Source organism: Micropterus dolomieu, linkage group LG03, assembly GCF_021292245.1.
Source record: "Micropterus dolomieu isolate WLL.071019.BEF.003 ecotype Adirondacks linkage group LG03, ASM2129224v1, whole genome shotgun sequence".
NCBI lineage: Eukaryota > Metazoa > Chordata > Actinopteri > Centrarchiformes > Centrarchidae > Micropterus > Micropterus dolomieu.
Genome location: NC_060152.1, coordinates 11,638,918 through 11,654,320, shown reverse-complemented (window position 1 = coordinate 11,654,320; position 15,403 = coordinate 11,638,918). Strand labels below are relative to the sequence as shown.

General features: G+C 38.6%; 2 protein-coding genes across 2 annotated transcripts; one reads left to right on the top strand and one right to left on the bottom strand.

Annotated features, from left to right (window-relative positions):
- Positions 1-7,875: 7,875 nt before the first annotated feature.
- Positions 7,876-9,379, bottom strand: LOC123967718 (apolipoprotein A-IV-like). The gene is made up of 4 exons (XM_046043913.1): positions 9,329-9,379; positions 9,170-9,221; positions 8,860-9,010; positions 7,876-8,738 (listed from the first exon to the last, which is right to left on the bottom strand). The coding sequence occupies exons 2-4, from the start codon at positions 9,207-9,209 to the stop codon at positions 8,162-8,164; spliced, it is 768 nt and encodes a 255-aa protein (XP_045899869.1). The 5' UTR covers positions 9,210-9,221; positions 9,329-9,379; the 3' UTR covers positions 7,876-8,161.
- Positions 9,380-11,723: 2,344 nt separating this feature from the next.
- LOC123967717 (apolipoprotein A-I-like) lies at positions 11,724-13,138 on the top strand. Its single transcript, XM_046043912.1, has 4 exons — positions 11,724-11,741; positions 11,851-11,901; positions 12,083-12,233; positions 12,381-13,138. The coding sequence occupies exons 2-4, from the start codon at positions 11,862-11,864 to the stop codon at positions 12,955-12,957; spliced, it is 768 nt and encodes a 255-aa protein (XP_045899868.1). The 5' UTR covers positions 11,724-11,741; positions 11,851-11,861; the 3' UTR covers positions 12,958-13,138.
- The last annotated feature ends 2,265 nt before the right edge of the window (positions 13,139-15,403 follow it).

The following is a 15,403-nucleotide window of genomic DNA, read 5'->3' as shown; positions in this document are numbered from 1 at the left end:
ATGCTCGGTAGATGGACACCAATCTACTGTACATGTCCACTTAATGAATATTTCATAAAGACTTGAATGCTTTGTCACATGGGTCTTTGTCATAGTCGTTTCGGTAGGTGGTTGTAAATTTGCTTGGAATATTTGGACATGGCAGAGAGCTTTTATGCTGCAGACTGGAGATATCTAGAGACAATGCATATTAATTTAAAGGGAATTTTAACAAGAAAATGAACATTATGCAAAATAAATATAACAAGAAATACACCCAGTACATACATTTTAATACATTGTGTGCTAAAAATAATATTTCCTTAATAATAAATCTGATTAGAGTAAGTGTTTAGTGTTTACAAATTGTAATATGTATTTGTGACTCATAGTCTGTGCATTTACAAAGACACTGACATCGATTTACCTCCATATATTAGCAGTAAATCAGTGTCAAAAATCATTTGGAAACATACAAAGCAATCTGCAAATGCACTGTTATTTGCAAACATAGATTTGACATTTTGCAGCTTTGCACAGAATTTGTACACGTCTCGAAACAGTGGTTTGATACAAGTTAAACTGTACTAATTGTAAAGAGTGCATCTGTAGATATTTTTATTCGTAAAACAGCGAAAATTTTATATATATATTTTGAATCAATCTGCAGATCATATTTTATATTTCTGGATCATGAAGAGTTTGTTTGAAGATTTTCAATCTATTTGTAAATCACTTTTTGTCTTTGCAGATCATGAAGAGTTTGTGGATTTCAAATCTATTTGTAGATCATGTTTTGTGTTTAGAAATTGTAATATGTATTTGTGACTCAGGGTCTGTGTCATTTACAATGGTATTGGCATACAGTTCCTCACAGATAGATGCAGTCCACCTGTGATGTAGGTCATTAGATGTTTTCCATTGTTTCCCTGTCATATTATCTCATAGATGTTGAGTTGGTCTTCATCACTCCCACAGTGAAAATAGACAAACTGGAGGCACTGAACCTGTCTCGATGGATCCGCTCTCCTGTTCAGCATTTTGACACCATCCCCCTCTTTTCCAGAAGCTGTGCTGCAGCGCATGAAGAAGCCTCCACCAACACACAATTAAATACTAAAGTGATCTTGCAATTGGTAAACATGTAGCAAACACATTTTTGTGCAGAAATGACAATGGAAACCAACACTGATGAAAAACTTAACGATATGGCACATCTGTGAAAAACTCTAAACCAGATGATGTGATAACAGCACAGCACTGTACAGTATGACAGTGAATCCATCACACTGCCTTGCTGTCCACAGGGACACAGACACATCCATTAGGACAATGTATAACTGAACAGGGGAAAATTGAGTTTGAGATTACAATTAAAGGATATAATACACAGCAGCTGTACCGTAAATGAGAAATTATTTGTTGAGGGGCCCATATCAAATATAGATAGATGGATGGATAGATAGATAGATGGTTAATCCAAAATTGGACAAATGTCATCTTAACTTTAGCTGACAGAACAGGGTATGCGAATGAGTAGAAGGGAGGACGTTCATTTGCTCTGAACACTGACCAACACTGTAAACTACTAATTTACAAGTAGTAGTGGTGATATTTCGACTAGTCCCTTTTCAGGGGGTCAAGTCAGCCAGTCTGCTTCATCAGGACTGTGTGGATGGGCCCTGCCTGCCTCAAAACTGTGAGAAGAGCACAGACAAAATGTGAAGTAAGTAAAACGATTCAAGCTTTGGGAGATCATGTGTTTATATTCATGCAGGACCATAACACTCATAGTAAGAAGCTGTTTTTAGCCTTTATACAATGTCATGCAATATGTTACCATGTGTTGTGTAAGCCAGAGAGCACAATCAGTTAGGGTTAGATGGTTCTGATCCCTTTAAGTGTGAACAAGATATAAACAGTCAACAAAAAATTAGTAGATTCAGTTTAATGTTTCTTTCCAAATCAACATCAGTGCAATAAGTCACCAGAATGAATGATTAACATGACTCTAAAATCTGTGTATTCTTTATAATGAAATAATTTCTTAAGGCTCATTGTAAAGCTGGGGTAGGCAATCGATTTCAGAAGTACTTTTGTATATATGTTGACGTTGTCTTTACATCACAAAAGATCATACACTCTGACTAAAATACTGTGGCTGATGCAGGTCTGTAATAAGCAAGGCCTACCTACTGGCTGTCTGCCCATGCACTCACTGAACATGAAAATGTGTTTTGGGGAAGTGGCTTTGGAGAGAGGCCTAGAGAGAGGGGATGTTTGTTTGTTTTTTCGGTTAGATCCTTTCAAAATCTAGCTGTCTCTTGCTAATTCTCCAACGTTGCCTACCCTAGCTTTAATATTATCTTTGGTACAAAGATGAAAGTAAATTACACTCAACAAAGAATTCTCTTATCATAGGAATGTACAGTTAAAAAAAGCATGAAAAAGTTTTCATCAATCTTAAAGTAGTAAACTTTATGTAACTAATATTCTCACTTTTCCAGTTCAGTAAGTAGGGTAATACAAAAAACGTTGACTAAATGAGGAAGAGACATAAGTTAACAACCCAGAGTAAAAACTTAATTATTGTTTAATCTATTTCCCTGCTTCCACGTATGACGTATTTGCAGACAACAATGAACAACAGAATTGTGCTAATTTGTCCGAACTGCAGTAAGTTTTGCCAGACAACATATTTTCACAGGGTTAATGCAGAATGTTATTGTAAATAAACTCTAGTCGCGTGACTCGTTGAAATGGACAAGCAGGACAACTGGAACTCCGCCTGCTCATTCATTCTACACTTGCCTTCATGACGATACACTATTTTATTCACACGGCTGTGTCACAGTTTCACCGCTGGGTGGTAGTCTTGCTTCTTGTATTTGCTCAGGGAACACTGACGTTCAATTTGGGTTTAGTGATGTTGGTCGAGGTGGAGCTCATTCTTACATTTATATTTACTCATTTAGCTGACGCTTTTATCTGCCTTACAATTGTCAGAGCAACTAGGGGAATTGAACCCGGGTCCCTCACACCAAAGGCATGTTTCTTATCCATTGCGCCATCATCACCAATACTCAATACTGTTGGGTCATTTATTGTAATGTAAAATGTTTTATAAACTGATAATTTATATTTGGTATATACAATCTTAATCTGAAAAGTAATAAGATGTAGTGACTTACAAAATACAATATGTCCCTCTGAAATGTAGTGAAGTAGTATGAAATATGAAAGTAGCATGAAATGGAAGTAATCAAGTAAACTACAAGCACCTCAAAGTTGTATTTAAGAAAAATATTTGGTAACACTTTCTATGAAGGTCATCGCTATAATGACTTATGCATATATTTATAACACGATATAATGCGTCCATAACACATTATAACAATTGTTATAATCACTTACAAACATGCATTAGGCGCTATAGCAAAGTTCATAACGTATGATCTTAACGTTATGACCTTTCGATTTAATGTTTTATAACTAATAGTAATACCAGTTTATATCGTTGTGCGGCAAGAATCTCCGACCATGTTCCATAACACATTATAACCACTGACTCTGCCTCGTTATGAATACACTTTAGTCACAATTTAGAATTAGTGATATAAAATGCAATAATAGCTTATAGTAATGTTTAAAGTTATATAGCACGTCTTTGTTTGCTTTAATTAAAGTGTTAAAATGTCCATCCCTGTATAATATATTACAGGTGGACATAATACCATATGAACTAATTATAAGACCTTATAACACGTAATTGTTGTAAAGTGACACATATTTTTCGCAGGAAAACAACTTTTATTTATGTTTCTTCACTTTATGAACAATCTGTATGGATTTTGAACATTTTGCAGTTTAGCACAAAAACACAACATAATTACACCAAGGAAACTCATTCTCTGGGTAGTGAGAGATCGCTCAAGAGAAGACCTGTTGCCCACCAACATCATGTAAGAAGAGGCTCAGATGTTTTCACAGACGAATGGCGAGCCTATGGACAGGCCCTAACAGATGCAGTGGACAATTAAAGACAACCACTTCACAAAACGTATTAAAGGACATTTAAAAGTAATTGAATGGGAATACTGTTTGGGCAGTAGGGATGAGAATCTCTTGGCACCGCACGACTATCTGATTACGAATCAGAGGGCAGCGATCCATTTTGATGCATCTTTTTTTTCAATGTGATTTCTGGATAATTACTAAGCATTTCATTTGCACATTAAAATCTAAAAGAAACGTCTCCTCAATTGCTATAAAGGACTAGTTTACATCCCTGATTTACTTTACAAGCCTCAGCTCCTCCTGGTCACCAGTGTCCTTCCTTTTACAATCAGTTGTCAGACTCCTCTGAAAGCTAAAATATAACTTAACTATCAGGATGTACTGTATGTGAACTGGACACCAGTTTAGCTTGAACCTGATGTTCTCATTCCTCGACAAGTTAGGTAGTAATGAATAATTACTAATTTAGCTAACGTTACATTGCAGCCAAAAAATAGAACAAAGTGCTTTACAGGGCAGATAAGATACAGACTTAATGAACACACTGTGACCTACACTGCACATGTTCTGCCAGACTGACAACGTAAAAGTACAACAAAGTAACTTTCACCGTCACCCTGCTGCTCACCTCTCTCATTCATAATCATTTCAGAATCTTCCACGTCCGCATCGCTATACTGATTGATAATGTAGATGGCGGAACTTTCGGAACTGCGGAAGTGCAGCGCCCGGACAGTCGGGGTGTGCACATAACAGAGACCCGTGATCTCTGTTACTGGTCTGAGACCAGTGTTGCCCCTGTATTCGACGCATTCCGCCGCTGCCGGACTTTTATATACGGTCTATGTGCCGGAAGAATGACCACGCTACTAAAATTTCACACACTCATCAATGTGACCGCGACACTATTGATTTTCACTGGCACACCGTGCAGCAACACTCATCGCTGTTTTGGCTTCCTGTGTGTGCAGAACGGGGACAACGTGACGGTGAAAGTTAGCTTAAAGTTTAATTTTCTTAGTAAGTTGTCAGTTTGGCAGAACATGTGCAGTGTAGGTCACAGTGTGTTCATTAAGTCTGTATCTTATCTGCCCTGTAAAGCACTTTGTTCTATTTTTTGGCTGCAATGTAACATTAGCTAAATTAGTAGCCTAATTATTCATTACTACCTAACTTGTCGAGGAATGAGAACATCAGGTTCGAGCTAAACTGGTGTCCAGTTCACATACAGTACATCCTGTTATTTAAACTATATTTTAGCTTTCAGATGAGTCTGACAGCTGATTGTTAAAGGAAAGACACTGGCCGGAAGGACACTAAGCAATTGAGGAGACGTTTCTTTTAGATTTTAATGTGCAAATGAAATGCTTAGTAATTATCCAGAACTCACATAGAAAAAAAAGATGCATCAAAATGGATCGCTGCCCTCTGATTCGTAATCAAATAGTCGTGCGGTGCCAAGAGATTCTCATCCCTACTGCCCAAACAGTATTCCCATTCAATTAAACGTCTTTGATACGTTTTGTGAAGTGGTTGTCTTTAATTGTCCACTGCATCTGTTAGGGCCTGTCCATAGGCTCGCCATTCGTCTGTGAAAACATCTGAGCCTCTTCTTACATGATGTTGGTGGGCAACAGGTCTTCTCTTGAGCGATCTCTCACTACCCAGAGTATGAGTTTCCTTGGTGTAATTATGTTGTGTTTTTGTGCTAAACTGCAAAATGTTCAAAATCCATACAGATTGTTCATAAAGTGAAGAAACATAAATAAAAGTTGTTTTCCTGCGAAAAATATGTGTCACTTTACAACAATTACGTGTTATAAGGTCTTATAATTAGTTCATATGGTATTATGTCCACCTGTAATATATTATACAGGGATGGACATTTTAACACTTTAATTAAAGCAAACAAAGACATGCTATATAACTTTAAACATTACTATAAGCTATTATTGCATTTTATATCACTAATTCTAAATTGTGACTAAAGTGTATTCATAACGAGGCAGAGTCAGTGGTTATAATGTGTTATGGAACATGGTCGGAGATTCTTGCCGCACAACGATATAAACTGGTATTACTATTAGTTATAAAACATTAGATCGAAAGGTCATAATACGTTATGAACTTTGCTATAGTGCCTAATGCATGTTTGTAAGTGATTATAACAATTGTTATAATGTGTTATGGACGCATTATATCGTGTTATAAATATATGCATAAGTCATTATAACAATGAACTTCATACAAAGTGTTACCAAATATTTTAATTAATTTATATAGTATCCTTCCACCACTTCCTATAATTAAAGGAGAACCACTCCACCACTTGATGATATTATTGCAATAGTTTACTGCTTCAACCAGTACAGTAAGGCTGAGCAAACAACATAGCCTGAGAGCATTGACAATAAGGCATTGACATGGAACAGCTTGGCCATCTTCTCATCTCCACAGGCACTGATCTGCTTATGAAACCAGCAGCAATAGTCTAGTAACAACTTATCTACATCAAAACAACACTAAATCTGTTTGTTACTACAGTGATTAAGGCAAGATGTGTCTTGTACAAAGGAACTAGTGTGTGCCAAACAACTCCCTCCTCTCAGGGGTCTGTGTCTTCATTTTGAATGGGGCTGACATCAATCTAGCCTCCAGTATTAGAAAAGTGGACAATGGGATCAAGGCCTTAACGATGCCTTTTGGCTGTTTTGACTCATAATGCAGTATGAATAGTTCTTCTGGGTGCCCACACAAGTGCTAATCAGGTATAAAACAGGCTGGGGCCTGAAAGTGTGAGATCAGATTTGCATCTGTAGAGTCTCATGGAGCTTTGCAGCAGTTTGACTAGTTTGTGTCTCCCTGAACATAGCACTTCAAACTGCTGTGCATATGTAAAGGGCAGATTGACTTTTAGGGTATTACAATTAAGATAAAAAGTACAAACCCAGGCTATGTCCTTCAAGTGTATGAATCCCAGATACATTTGAATGAACTGCTGATATCTAAAAAATAACTTATGCCGTTGCATCTCAGCTAGTGGGTTACTCACTACAACTTTATGAAGAATCAGTCAATAACAAAGGTTATTATCTTTTCTCTGTTAATACATTGGTCTTCTCAAAAAAGAGCTTTATTTGAGACATATCTCAAGAATGACCCATATACATATTTTTCATATCAGTTTTAGCAGTCTCTGTTTTGATGAAACCAGGAAACAAATATGCATTGTGTGTGTGTGTGTGCATGGGAGTGTGTGTGCAGTATTGTCTTTGGACTCTAACCCTCCACGTTGGATGCTGGCACTGTCAACAGGGGGAGGTTGAGGTTTTGTGTTGTATATTTACAACAATTAGTGGTTGCAAAATCTTAGTTTATTATGACAGAACGAATTTCTTCAAAACAAATAAGTCATTTTAAATAGAATCAATAAATAAATCTATAAATGACTTGTCTAGGCATCACGTTGGTCATGCACATTTCTCACAGCCATTTAGTGTAGAAACCAGGAAGGTGCCGTTTCACGGCAAGCGTCAACAAGTACAAGAATAAGAACAACAGTTTGCTTCTGGAAAAAGTAGGATACGAAACTGTGACAGGAGCTAGGACATGTTAAGACACGGGAGATGAAGCGAAAATACTTGTTGCCCTTCTGGGATAAAAGCAGCACGTCCATGACCATAGTGGTCCCTTTGTATGTTTATATGTTTATGTAGTAATCGCACTTTGTCATTGCTGTGTACCTTCAAGATGGCATGTGAATATTTTGTATGCTGTAAAATAGGCTATGCTGTAGAAATAGATGTTTCTTGTGAAATTATTTCTTGTGATTAGATTTCTTGTAGATTTATGCTTCAAAGAATACAACCATTGGTCAAATTCATATTTTTCAGATTCATATATTTATTTTGATAACTTAAAGAAATTACAAAAAAGCTACAGTTTCCAACTTCACAACACACAATAAAAGTATATACATGTTTGACAAGTGCAGTGGTTTGCTTTGCAATATTTGCACCTTGCAATAAATATATTGTTGTGGGTATACACCCAGTTTGGTTTACAGTACAATTCAGATGTTTAAATTATTATATTTCACGCTTCAAACAGAGGTAGACCAAACAGGGTTGACATATTGACTGATGGTGCAGGTGTGGATGTTGACTTAGATGGCGCTGACAAAAGATTGGTACAGGGACATGAGCTGGGCCTGGAGGTCCTGGGCATAGGGGTCCAGCTTTTCCCTCAGGTCCTCAGCGTAGGGGGCCACCATTTGTTTCACCAGATTGGCTCTCTGACTTAGCTCAACCTGGACTTTGTCGGTCATGGGGGCCACGCTATTCTGGAAGTCCTGCAGGTGCCGGTCCACCTTCTGCTTCAGGTCATCAGTGTAGGGCCCCAGCTGAGCCTGCAGATCCTTCACACTCTGCTCCAGGTTGGTCTTCAGCTCCTCGCTCTTCTGCAGCAGGGTGGTCCTCAGGGCCTCAGAGTCCAGGGTGTCTGCGTAGGGGGCCAGCTCTTGTTTGAGCTGCTCCACTCTCTGCTGGATCTGGGCCTTCATGTCCTCGGTGTAGGGCTCCAGTTTGTCCCTGACAGTGCTGAGCTCCTGGGTCACACGCTCTCTCAGCACGTCAGCCTCTGTGGTGACTTTGGTGATCAGGTCCTGGGCTGCAGGGGGAAGCTGCTCCTGGAGGGTGACTGCATACTTGCTGGCCAAGTCGGCACTCTCTGTTAGACGGGCACTAGAAGACGGACAAAGTAATGATTAGACCATCAGAGTTGTGTGTATGAATACCATCACCATGTGACACATGCCCCTAATATTGACCAAGTTACCAAGGTCCTGTGTGTCACACAACTTACTTTACATCCTGTCCAAACTGTGATTTCCTGATCATCTGGAGGGTGTCGTCAGCTGTCTGGGTGGCTTTGGCAATGTAGTCCCAGAAAGCATCAGTCAGCACTTCCAGCTGTGGCTTGGGTGCATCAGCATAGAAGAGATTGGCATGACAGCCTGTTGGATGCACACAAAAACAGCTTGAGAACAGTGCAAAATTTCAGACAACCAGTTCATTTTGATTGATCTTAATTTCTGAAACATTTTTGCATGTTGTAGCTTCGACTAAGCTATATAGAAATAACACAAGTGAAAAACAAAAAGCTTGCAACTTACCAGACAGCACTGCAACGGCTAGTACCACGAACACCTTCATGACTGCGTCAAGCTGAAAAACAATTATGATCTAGTTTACTTTCAAGCTGCGTTTTTAATGTCAGAACATTTATATTTAGCTCCTAATGTTTTGTTTATGAAATGCAGTGTAATTCTCACCTGCTTTTGGCTTGTGTATCGCTGAGTGTTTGGCGTATGTGTAAGTGTGTCAGACTGGTGCTTCCATGTATATATACTGAAGCCAGGGGACAGTTGTAGTCATAAGCCCAAAGTCCAGGAGTCCCTGCCATGTTGTCATAATGGTTCTCTTCCTGTTTCTGCTGATTCTATTGGCTACTCTCACATGACAGTTTGGGTTACAATGCAGACAATCTTTACAGTATACTAAGGTTATGGGGCTTATAGGAATGTCCTAACAATAAAACATATCTTACTTCAAACTAAATATGGCAGCAGTTCTCCTCTGATATATCCCTAAAAGGCATTTAAGATATAGTAATTAACTGTCCACATAGTGTAGTGCTAACAGCCTGTTGATAACTCCAGATAACCTTGGTATGCTAACACTTGTGGACTTTGTATTAGAGTCAAGCAACATGATTGTTTTTTTTATTGAAAAGGGCTCAGTATCCAGCAGGTATGATTTGTTTCAGACGATAATATTCATACTGGAACTCATGCTCTGATCTGTAACCAAGCAAATATTGACAAACATATTTCATTTGCATCTCATATATATAAGGCACTCTTTTTTATTGTAGCTTTGTGAGATTTTGTTATAGATGCTTTGTAATTTATTATCTGTTTTTTCAGTTTGCTGCTAAAACCACACTTCCACAACGATTCTGGCTGAGGCTAATTTGTTGCTAATGCTGAATTCACACAATCTTGGCAGAATAGGAAGAAAATCTCTCATTTTACGGACTTGGGAGTGTCGTCACATTATTCCGTTGTTTTCCCCCACTGCTAGCCTTTTAGTCATATCATTTGAAATAGTCTAAATTTGCTACATTTACATATTTGGACCGTTAACAAGTGGAACCAGACAAACTTTGTTTTGCTCCTTTTAAATTAGAGGAGAAAATTGTTTTAGTGTCAATGTTGGATATTATTTAAATGTAACTGCCAATGATGGTGGCTTTGCTGCCATTTTGCCAATGGGCTGTTGACACTTCACCAGGTGGGAGATATTGTCACTGTCAAGTTGGAGGCTGCTTGTAATAACAGTTTAAACAATATGACATGAACCCAGCATAATACAATGTTATCAATAATTTATTATTGAGTAGCTGTCATATATTTTATTTCCTTTTACTCTTCTGGACTCCATGTGTAGCAGATTCCTTGTCAACACCTTTGGTCTGACTACTTTTCTTTCTGATTTATAATCGCTATAATTTAATTTGTTGCCCAATACTGTTTGCTTCAAGAAACATCAGCAAAGGCCAGGCTCTGTCTTAAACCTTTACTGAGTGAATAGTGAGGTCAACAGAGTAGCCAAAATATTTTAAGTCATGGTAATGTCAATATTCAGCACTTTTTAGGTGTTTCATGTCAGCATTAAATCAAATAGTGGTCTTCTGAAAACTGCTTTAATGTTCAAACTGTAAGTAGGTTGGCATAAATTTGCCAAACTATTTCTGATAATGCAATTTTTTAATACCAAAAGAAGAAGGACTTAAGAACATATCAAATTGTTCTTCCATGCACTTAGATGTCTTCAAGGACTCTCAGGGCAAAATAGTCTAAATCTTTTCAATACAATGTTCTAGTTTCAAGTCTGTGTACATACTTTCCTTCTGTAAGAGGAAAAGGTCATCACAACTGGCAGAAAAATAAATGAAACTGAAATGCTACTCTTTAAAAGTGAACTATGGTAACTCCGATGTGAAACAGCAGCTGCTTTGTCCTACAGAAGCTGACAGTGCTGCTAACCCTTGGCCAGAGTGACACATAGTCGTTGAACATTGGCATGACTCTTGGACCATGAGTTGGTGTGATGTGAGCTGGAAAAATTTCAAGCTAATAGAGACAATTAAACACCCACTGTATATCTAATCAAAGCTGGACATCAATGAAATTAAGAGGTTTTGTCTGTTTTGGCAGAGAGTTACCTGGGGCTCAGTGATTACAGAAAGGCTTGTGAGGACAGAGTTCATTTACGGTTAAAGCTTTTTGTCACTCTCTAACACAGATGAATCATATATACATTTATGCATTTATGTAATAATATCTAGCAAGGCCATCAATGAATGCAAACTGAAATTAGTATCTGGCAAATTATTACTCACCTTATAATTAAATTGATATATGGATATATATGAAAAGAAATGGGTCATGAACTCAGCGGGTATGTGCATTGGTGTAACAGTATTGCCTTGTACGTGTGTGCTGCATGGATTCTCTGGCACACAACGTCAGTGATGATAACAGGGTGAGGCAAGGTGACAGCAAGGCACTAGCACCTGGACTTTGGGATCATAATTTTCTGGTTTGCTATATAAGCTGCAGAACCTCACCAGCTGAACACAAGCGCTGCCAAGTGGACTTGCAGATACACTTGCAAACTCAGGTAAGAGGACAAAGGGCTGGCTCAGTCTAGCAGCTGAGCTTTCCATATCAAAAAAATACTTCTTGGCGAATATGCTGTGCTAAACAGCTTTGTATCTCCTTGTTTTAAGGTCGAACAGCCATGAAGGTCATTGTTGTGCTCGTCCTAGCTGTTTTCAGCGGTGAGTTTGATGGCAAAAAATCATTTCATCATTTTTGGAGCATGAAAAAGTATACTGGTATGCTCAAGATAAAGTATAGCAAGCCTTGCTAGGGGGTAAATTTGCACTAGTATAAATGTCTTAATATCTCAAATCAGACTGTCATGCATGGCTGAAAATTGTTCCTGTGTCTATTCAACAGGCTGTCATGCCAATCTCTTCTACGCTGATGCACCCAAGCCACAGCTGGAAGTGCTGACTGATGCATTCTGGGACTATGTTTCCAAAGCCACCCAGACAGCTGATGAGACGGTTCAGATGATCAGGAAATCTCAGTTTGGACAGGACGTCAGGTGGGTCAGACAATACCATTGTGACCACTAGTGACACACAAATAATGTGGAGGAAAAAATCGATAGTGGTAACTGACATGCAATTCCTCCTAACTAGAATATGAAGTAAAGACAAAACTTTATTTCATTGTTCACTCTCTTGTGTAGTGCTCGTCTGACTGAGAGCGCAGACGTGGCCAGCAAGTATGCAGTCACCCTCCAGGAGCAGCTTCCCCCTGCAGCCCAGGACCTGATCACCAAAGTCACCACAGAGGCTGACGTGCTGAGAGAGCGTTTGACCCAGGAGCTCAGCACTGTCAAGGACAAACTGGAGCCCTACACCGAGGACATGAAGGCCCAGATCCAGCAGAGAGTGGAACAGCTCAAACAGGAGCTGGCCACCTACGCAGACACCCTGGACGCTGAGGCCCTGAGGACCACCCTGCTGCAGAAGAGCGAGGAGCTGAAGACCAACCTGGATCAGAGTGTGATGGATCTGCAGGCTCAGCTGGGGCCCTACACTGATGACCTGAAGCAGAAGGTGGACCAGCACCTGCAGGACTTCAAGGAGCGTATGGTGCCTGTGACTGAGAAGGTTCAGAGTGAGCTGACCCAGAGAGCCCAGCAGGTGAAAGAACTGGCCACCCCCTACGTTGATGAGCTGAGGGAAAAGCTGGACCCCTACGCCCAGGACCTCCAGACTCGTCTCACCTCGCTCTACGAGTCCTTTGTCAAAGCCAAATAAGCCAACCTCCATCTCATGATAACCTCTCTCATCAACAAGTTCATGTTAATAACAGTATGACAACACAAGCTCACCAGTTTTGAAAGCTGAGGATGTCTTTAGATACAGTATATTTAAAGTATTAAAAAAATAATAATATTAAGTGTTGGTCTGTGACCACGCACTGTGTTCTTTTTCTATATTATGGCAATAAAGTAAAAGCAAAACATAAACTTGGGAGTCTGTTTTTCTTTACAAAGTCCAGGTGAAATTTTGAGTTTTTTGAGTGCTGGTAAGGTTTGAGCATGCCAAATGTTTTTCTTGCAAACTTAGAGATTACAGTATATTGTTTATTTTTTTTTTAATTAAATGAAAACTAAATAAATAAATAAATAAAAGTGAAAACAATAATTACACACATCATTACCTAAATGTGGTAATAGTCTTTAGCGTGGTTACTCACACCTACATAATTAAATGGTTTAATAATTTAAATTAGCTGTTCAATAAATCATAATTTTATAAATCATAAGCACTTCACAAATGTCCCATAAATAAAAACATAAAAGCACTGGTTTTCTTTTTGGACTTGAATGGATGCAACAAGAATCTTTGAAAAGAATTAGTGCCACCTGGTGAACATATGAAGTCACTTCATCGTAAATATTCATGTACCACCATACTGACAAGCCATTTTCAATGCATGCGTTAAAGTTATGAGAGTTATGAGAAAGCAAGAAACTTTTTATATTAGTGGCACACAAAAAAGTGGAGAATAAAGCAGTTGTTGTTTGTTCTGTTTCTGGTTGCAAAATCCCACCCCCCCTCTCCTCCACGCCCCCGTACGATTCAGTTGTGGGTCTTGGATAGGGCATGTTCAGGTTTGTCTCTGCAGGTCTGGAAGCGCATCCCGTTTCCACCTTGTTTTTTAGTTTTCCCTTGTGCCTCCATGCCTGATGCCAGATCGCTCCCACGCTACCTTACCCAGTGGCAAACAACATTCCTCTGTTCTGCCCCCAGCTGTCACAGACTATGCTTACCATTAACCCTCCATGCACACACAGCTCTGATTTCTTATTATGTCTGATTATGTGAAGGTTTCTGGTTATATTTTTAATCTCCATGTTTTAAATGAAGTAGTTGTAATACCGTTTCCAATTTATTTATATGAATGCTTACTGCGTTTCGCTGGATTAAAGACCCATCTTCTCCCCTTTTTTTACTTTTCTTGTTCTACTCTATCACAATTTTTTAATGATTAGAGTTTGCGCTTTTGTACCTACATTTAGAAAACATGGTTGATGGGTTATGAACACAGTTATAGGCTATTTATCAAAGTAAATTAATAACAATGTATAAAAAGTTACCTTATCTTCATAGATCCTGAAAAGCAAAAACAAAATATTATTTTTACTTAATATTTTACACTGTTTAGACAAGAGATAATGGACCGAAAACACACTATGAGCTACACTGATTTACATGTATTTACTGTAAATTATGTATAACTACTTGTGAAGACAAGACAGATGAAAATGTTTAGTGAATAATGCATGGTAAAGAATGTGTTTCATGTTGATGGACCAAGCTCACACTGGACTGCACCTCGCAGTGTGCATCTCAAAGTAAGAAATTCATGTCTTTAATTGTTGGAGCAGAGTGGCAAAATTGGCAAGATCGTGACTTTTAAAGGGCTTTTACATGTTTTGATGTTACAAACTGTCATAATCAACCTAAGTCTGCATCTGATTCAGTGAAGTTTCATCTCATTTTTTCACCTGCAAGGGAAATACATTAAAGGAAAATTTCAACACTTCATTTTTACTTTTAGACAGAGCCAGGCCAGTGTTTTGCCCCTGCTTTCAGTGTTTGTGCTAAGCTAACTGACTCCTGGCTGCAGCTTCATTTTAACATTCAGGCATGAGATTGGTATTGGTATCTTACTATCTAAGAAGTCTCCTGGATGAGAGACGAAACGTTTTCGAATATTTTTATATATTATAAGTCCATTTGCATTTGATTTTAATTTTCCTTGGACTTACTATCTAACTCTTGGTAAGAAAGTGAATCTGCATTGTTCCTAAAATGTCAAGCTGATCCTTTAATGAGACGCCATTTACACTGATTTAAAATAATTCTTGGCCAAATAAAAGATGTGTTACCACAAAGACACATGTTGCCAACCAACCAAGTTTGTGCACAGTGTGAACCTTAGTAGCCATAAGGCTTTTGTACTTTAGCCCAAAAGGATAACAACAGAATCAGCTTACATCTCACTCTGAGAGTCACACAGCGACTGACAGAAGGCAGTGATCTGACTTAAGGTTACTTTTGTTGATGGACACACAGTAGATGCAGCATGCATCAAACCTGTGACTCATTCATTACAGAGAGACGGTGCTTTAAACTCTACTTAGACATTTGGCTCTGCCGGCACTTGTCACCATCAGCTGATAGCACTCTGACT

Coding starts and splice junctions, on each gene's coding strand:
- LOC123967718 (XM_046043913.1), bottom strand. CDS start 9,209: ATGAAGGTGTTCGTGGTACTAGCCGTTGCAGTGCTGTCTG. Junction 9,011..9,169: donor AGCCGTTGCAGTGCTGTCTG/GTAAGTTGCAAG, acceptor TGCATCCAACAG/GCTGTCATGCCAATCTCTTC. Junction 8,739..8,859: donor CAGTTTGGACAGGATGTAAA/GTAAGTTGTGTG, acceptor TCCGTCTTCTAG/TGCCCGTCTAACAGAGAGTG.
- LOC123967717 (XM_046043912.1), top strand. CDS start 11,862: ATGAAGGTCATTGTTGTGCTCGTCCTAGCTGTTTTCAGCG. Junction 11,902..12,082: donor CGTCCTAGCTGTTTTCAGCG/GTGAGTTTGATG, acceptor TCTATTCAACAG/GCTGTCATGCCAATCTCTTC. Junction 12,234..12,380: donor CAGTTTGGACAGGACGTCAG/GTGGGTCAGACA, acceptor TCTCTTGTGTAG/TGCTCGTCTGACTGAGAGCG.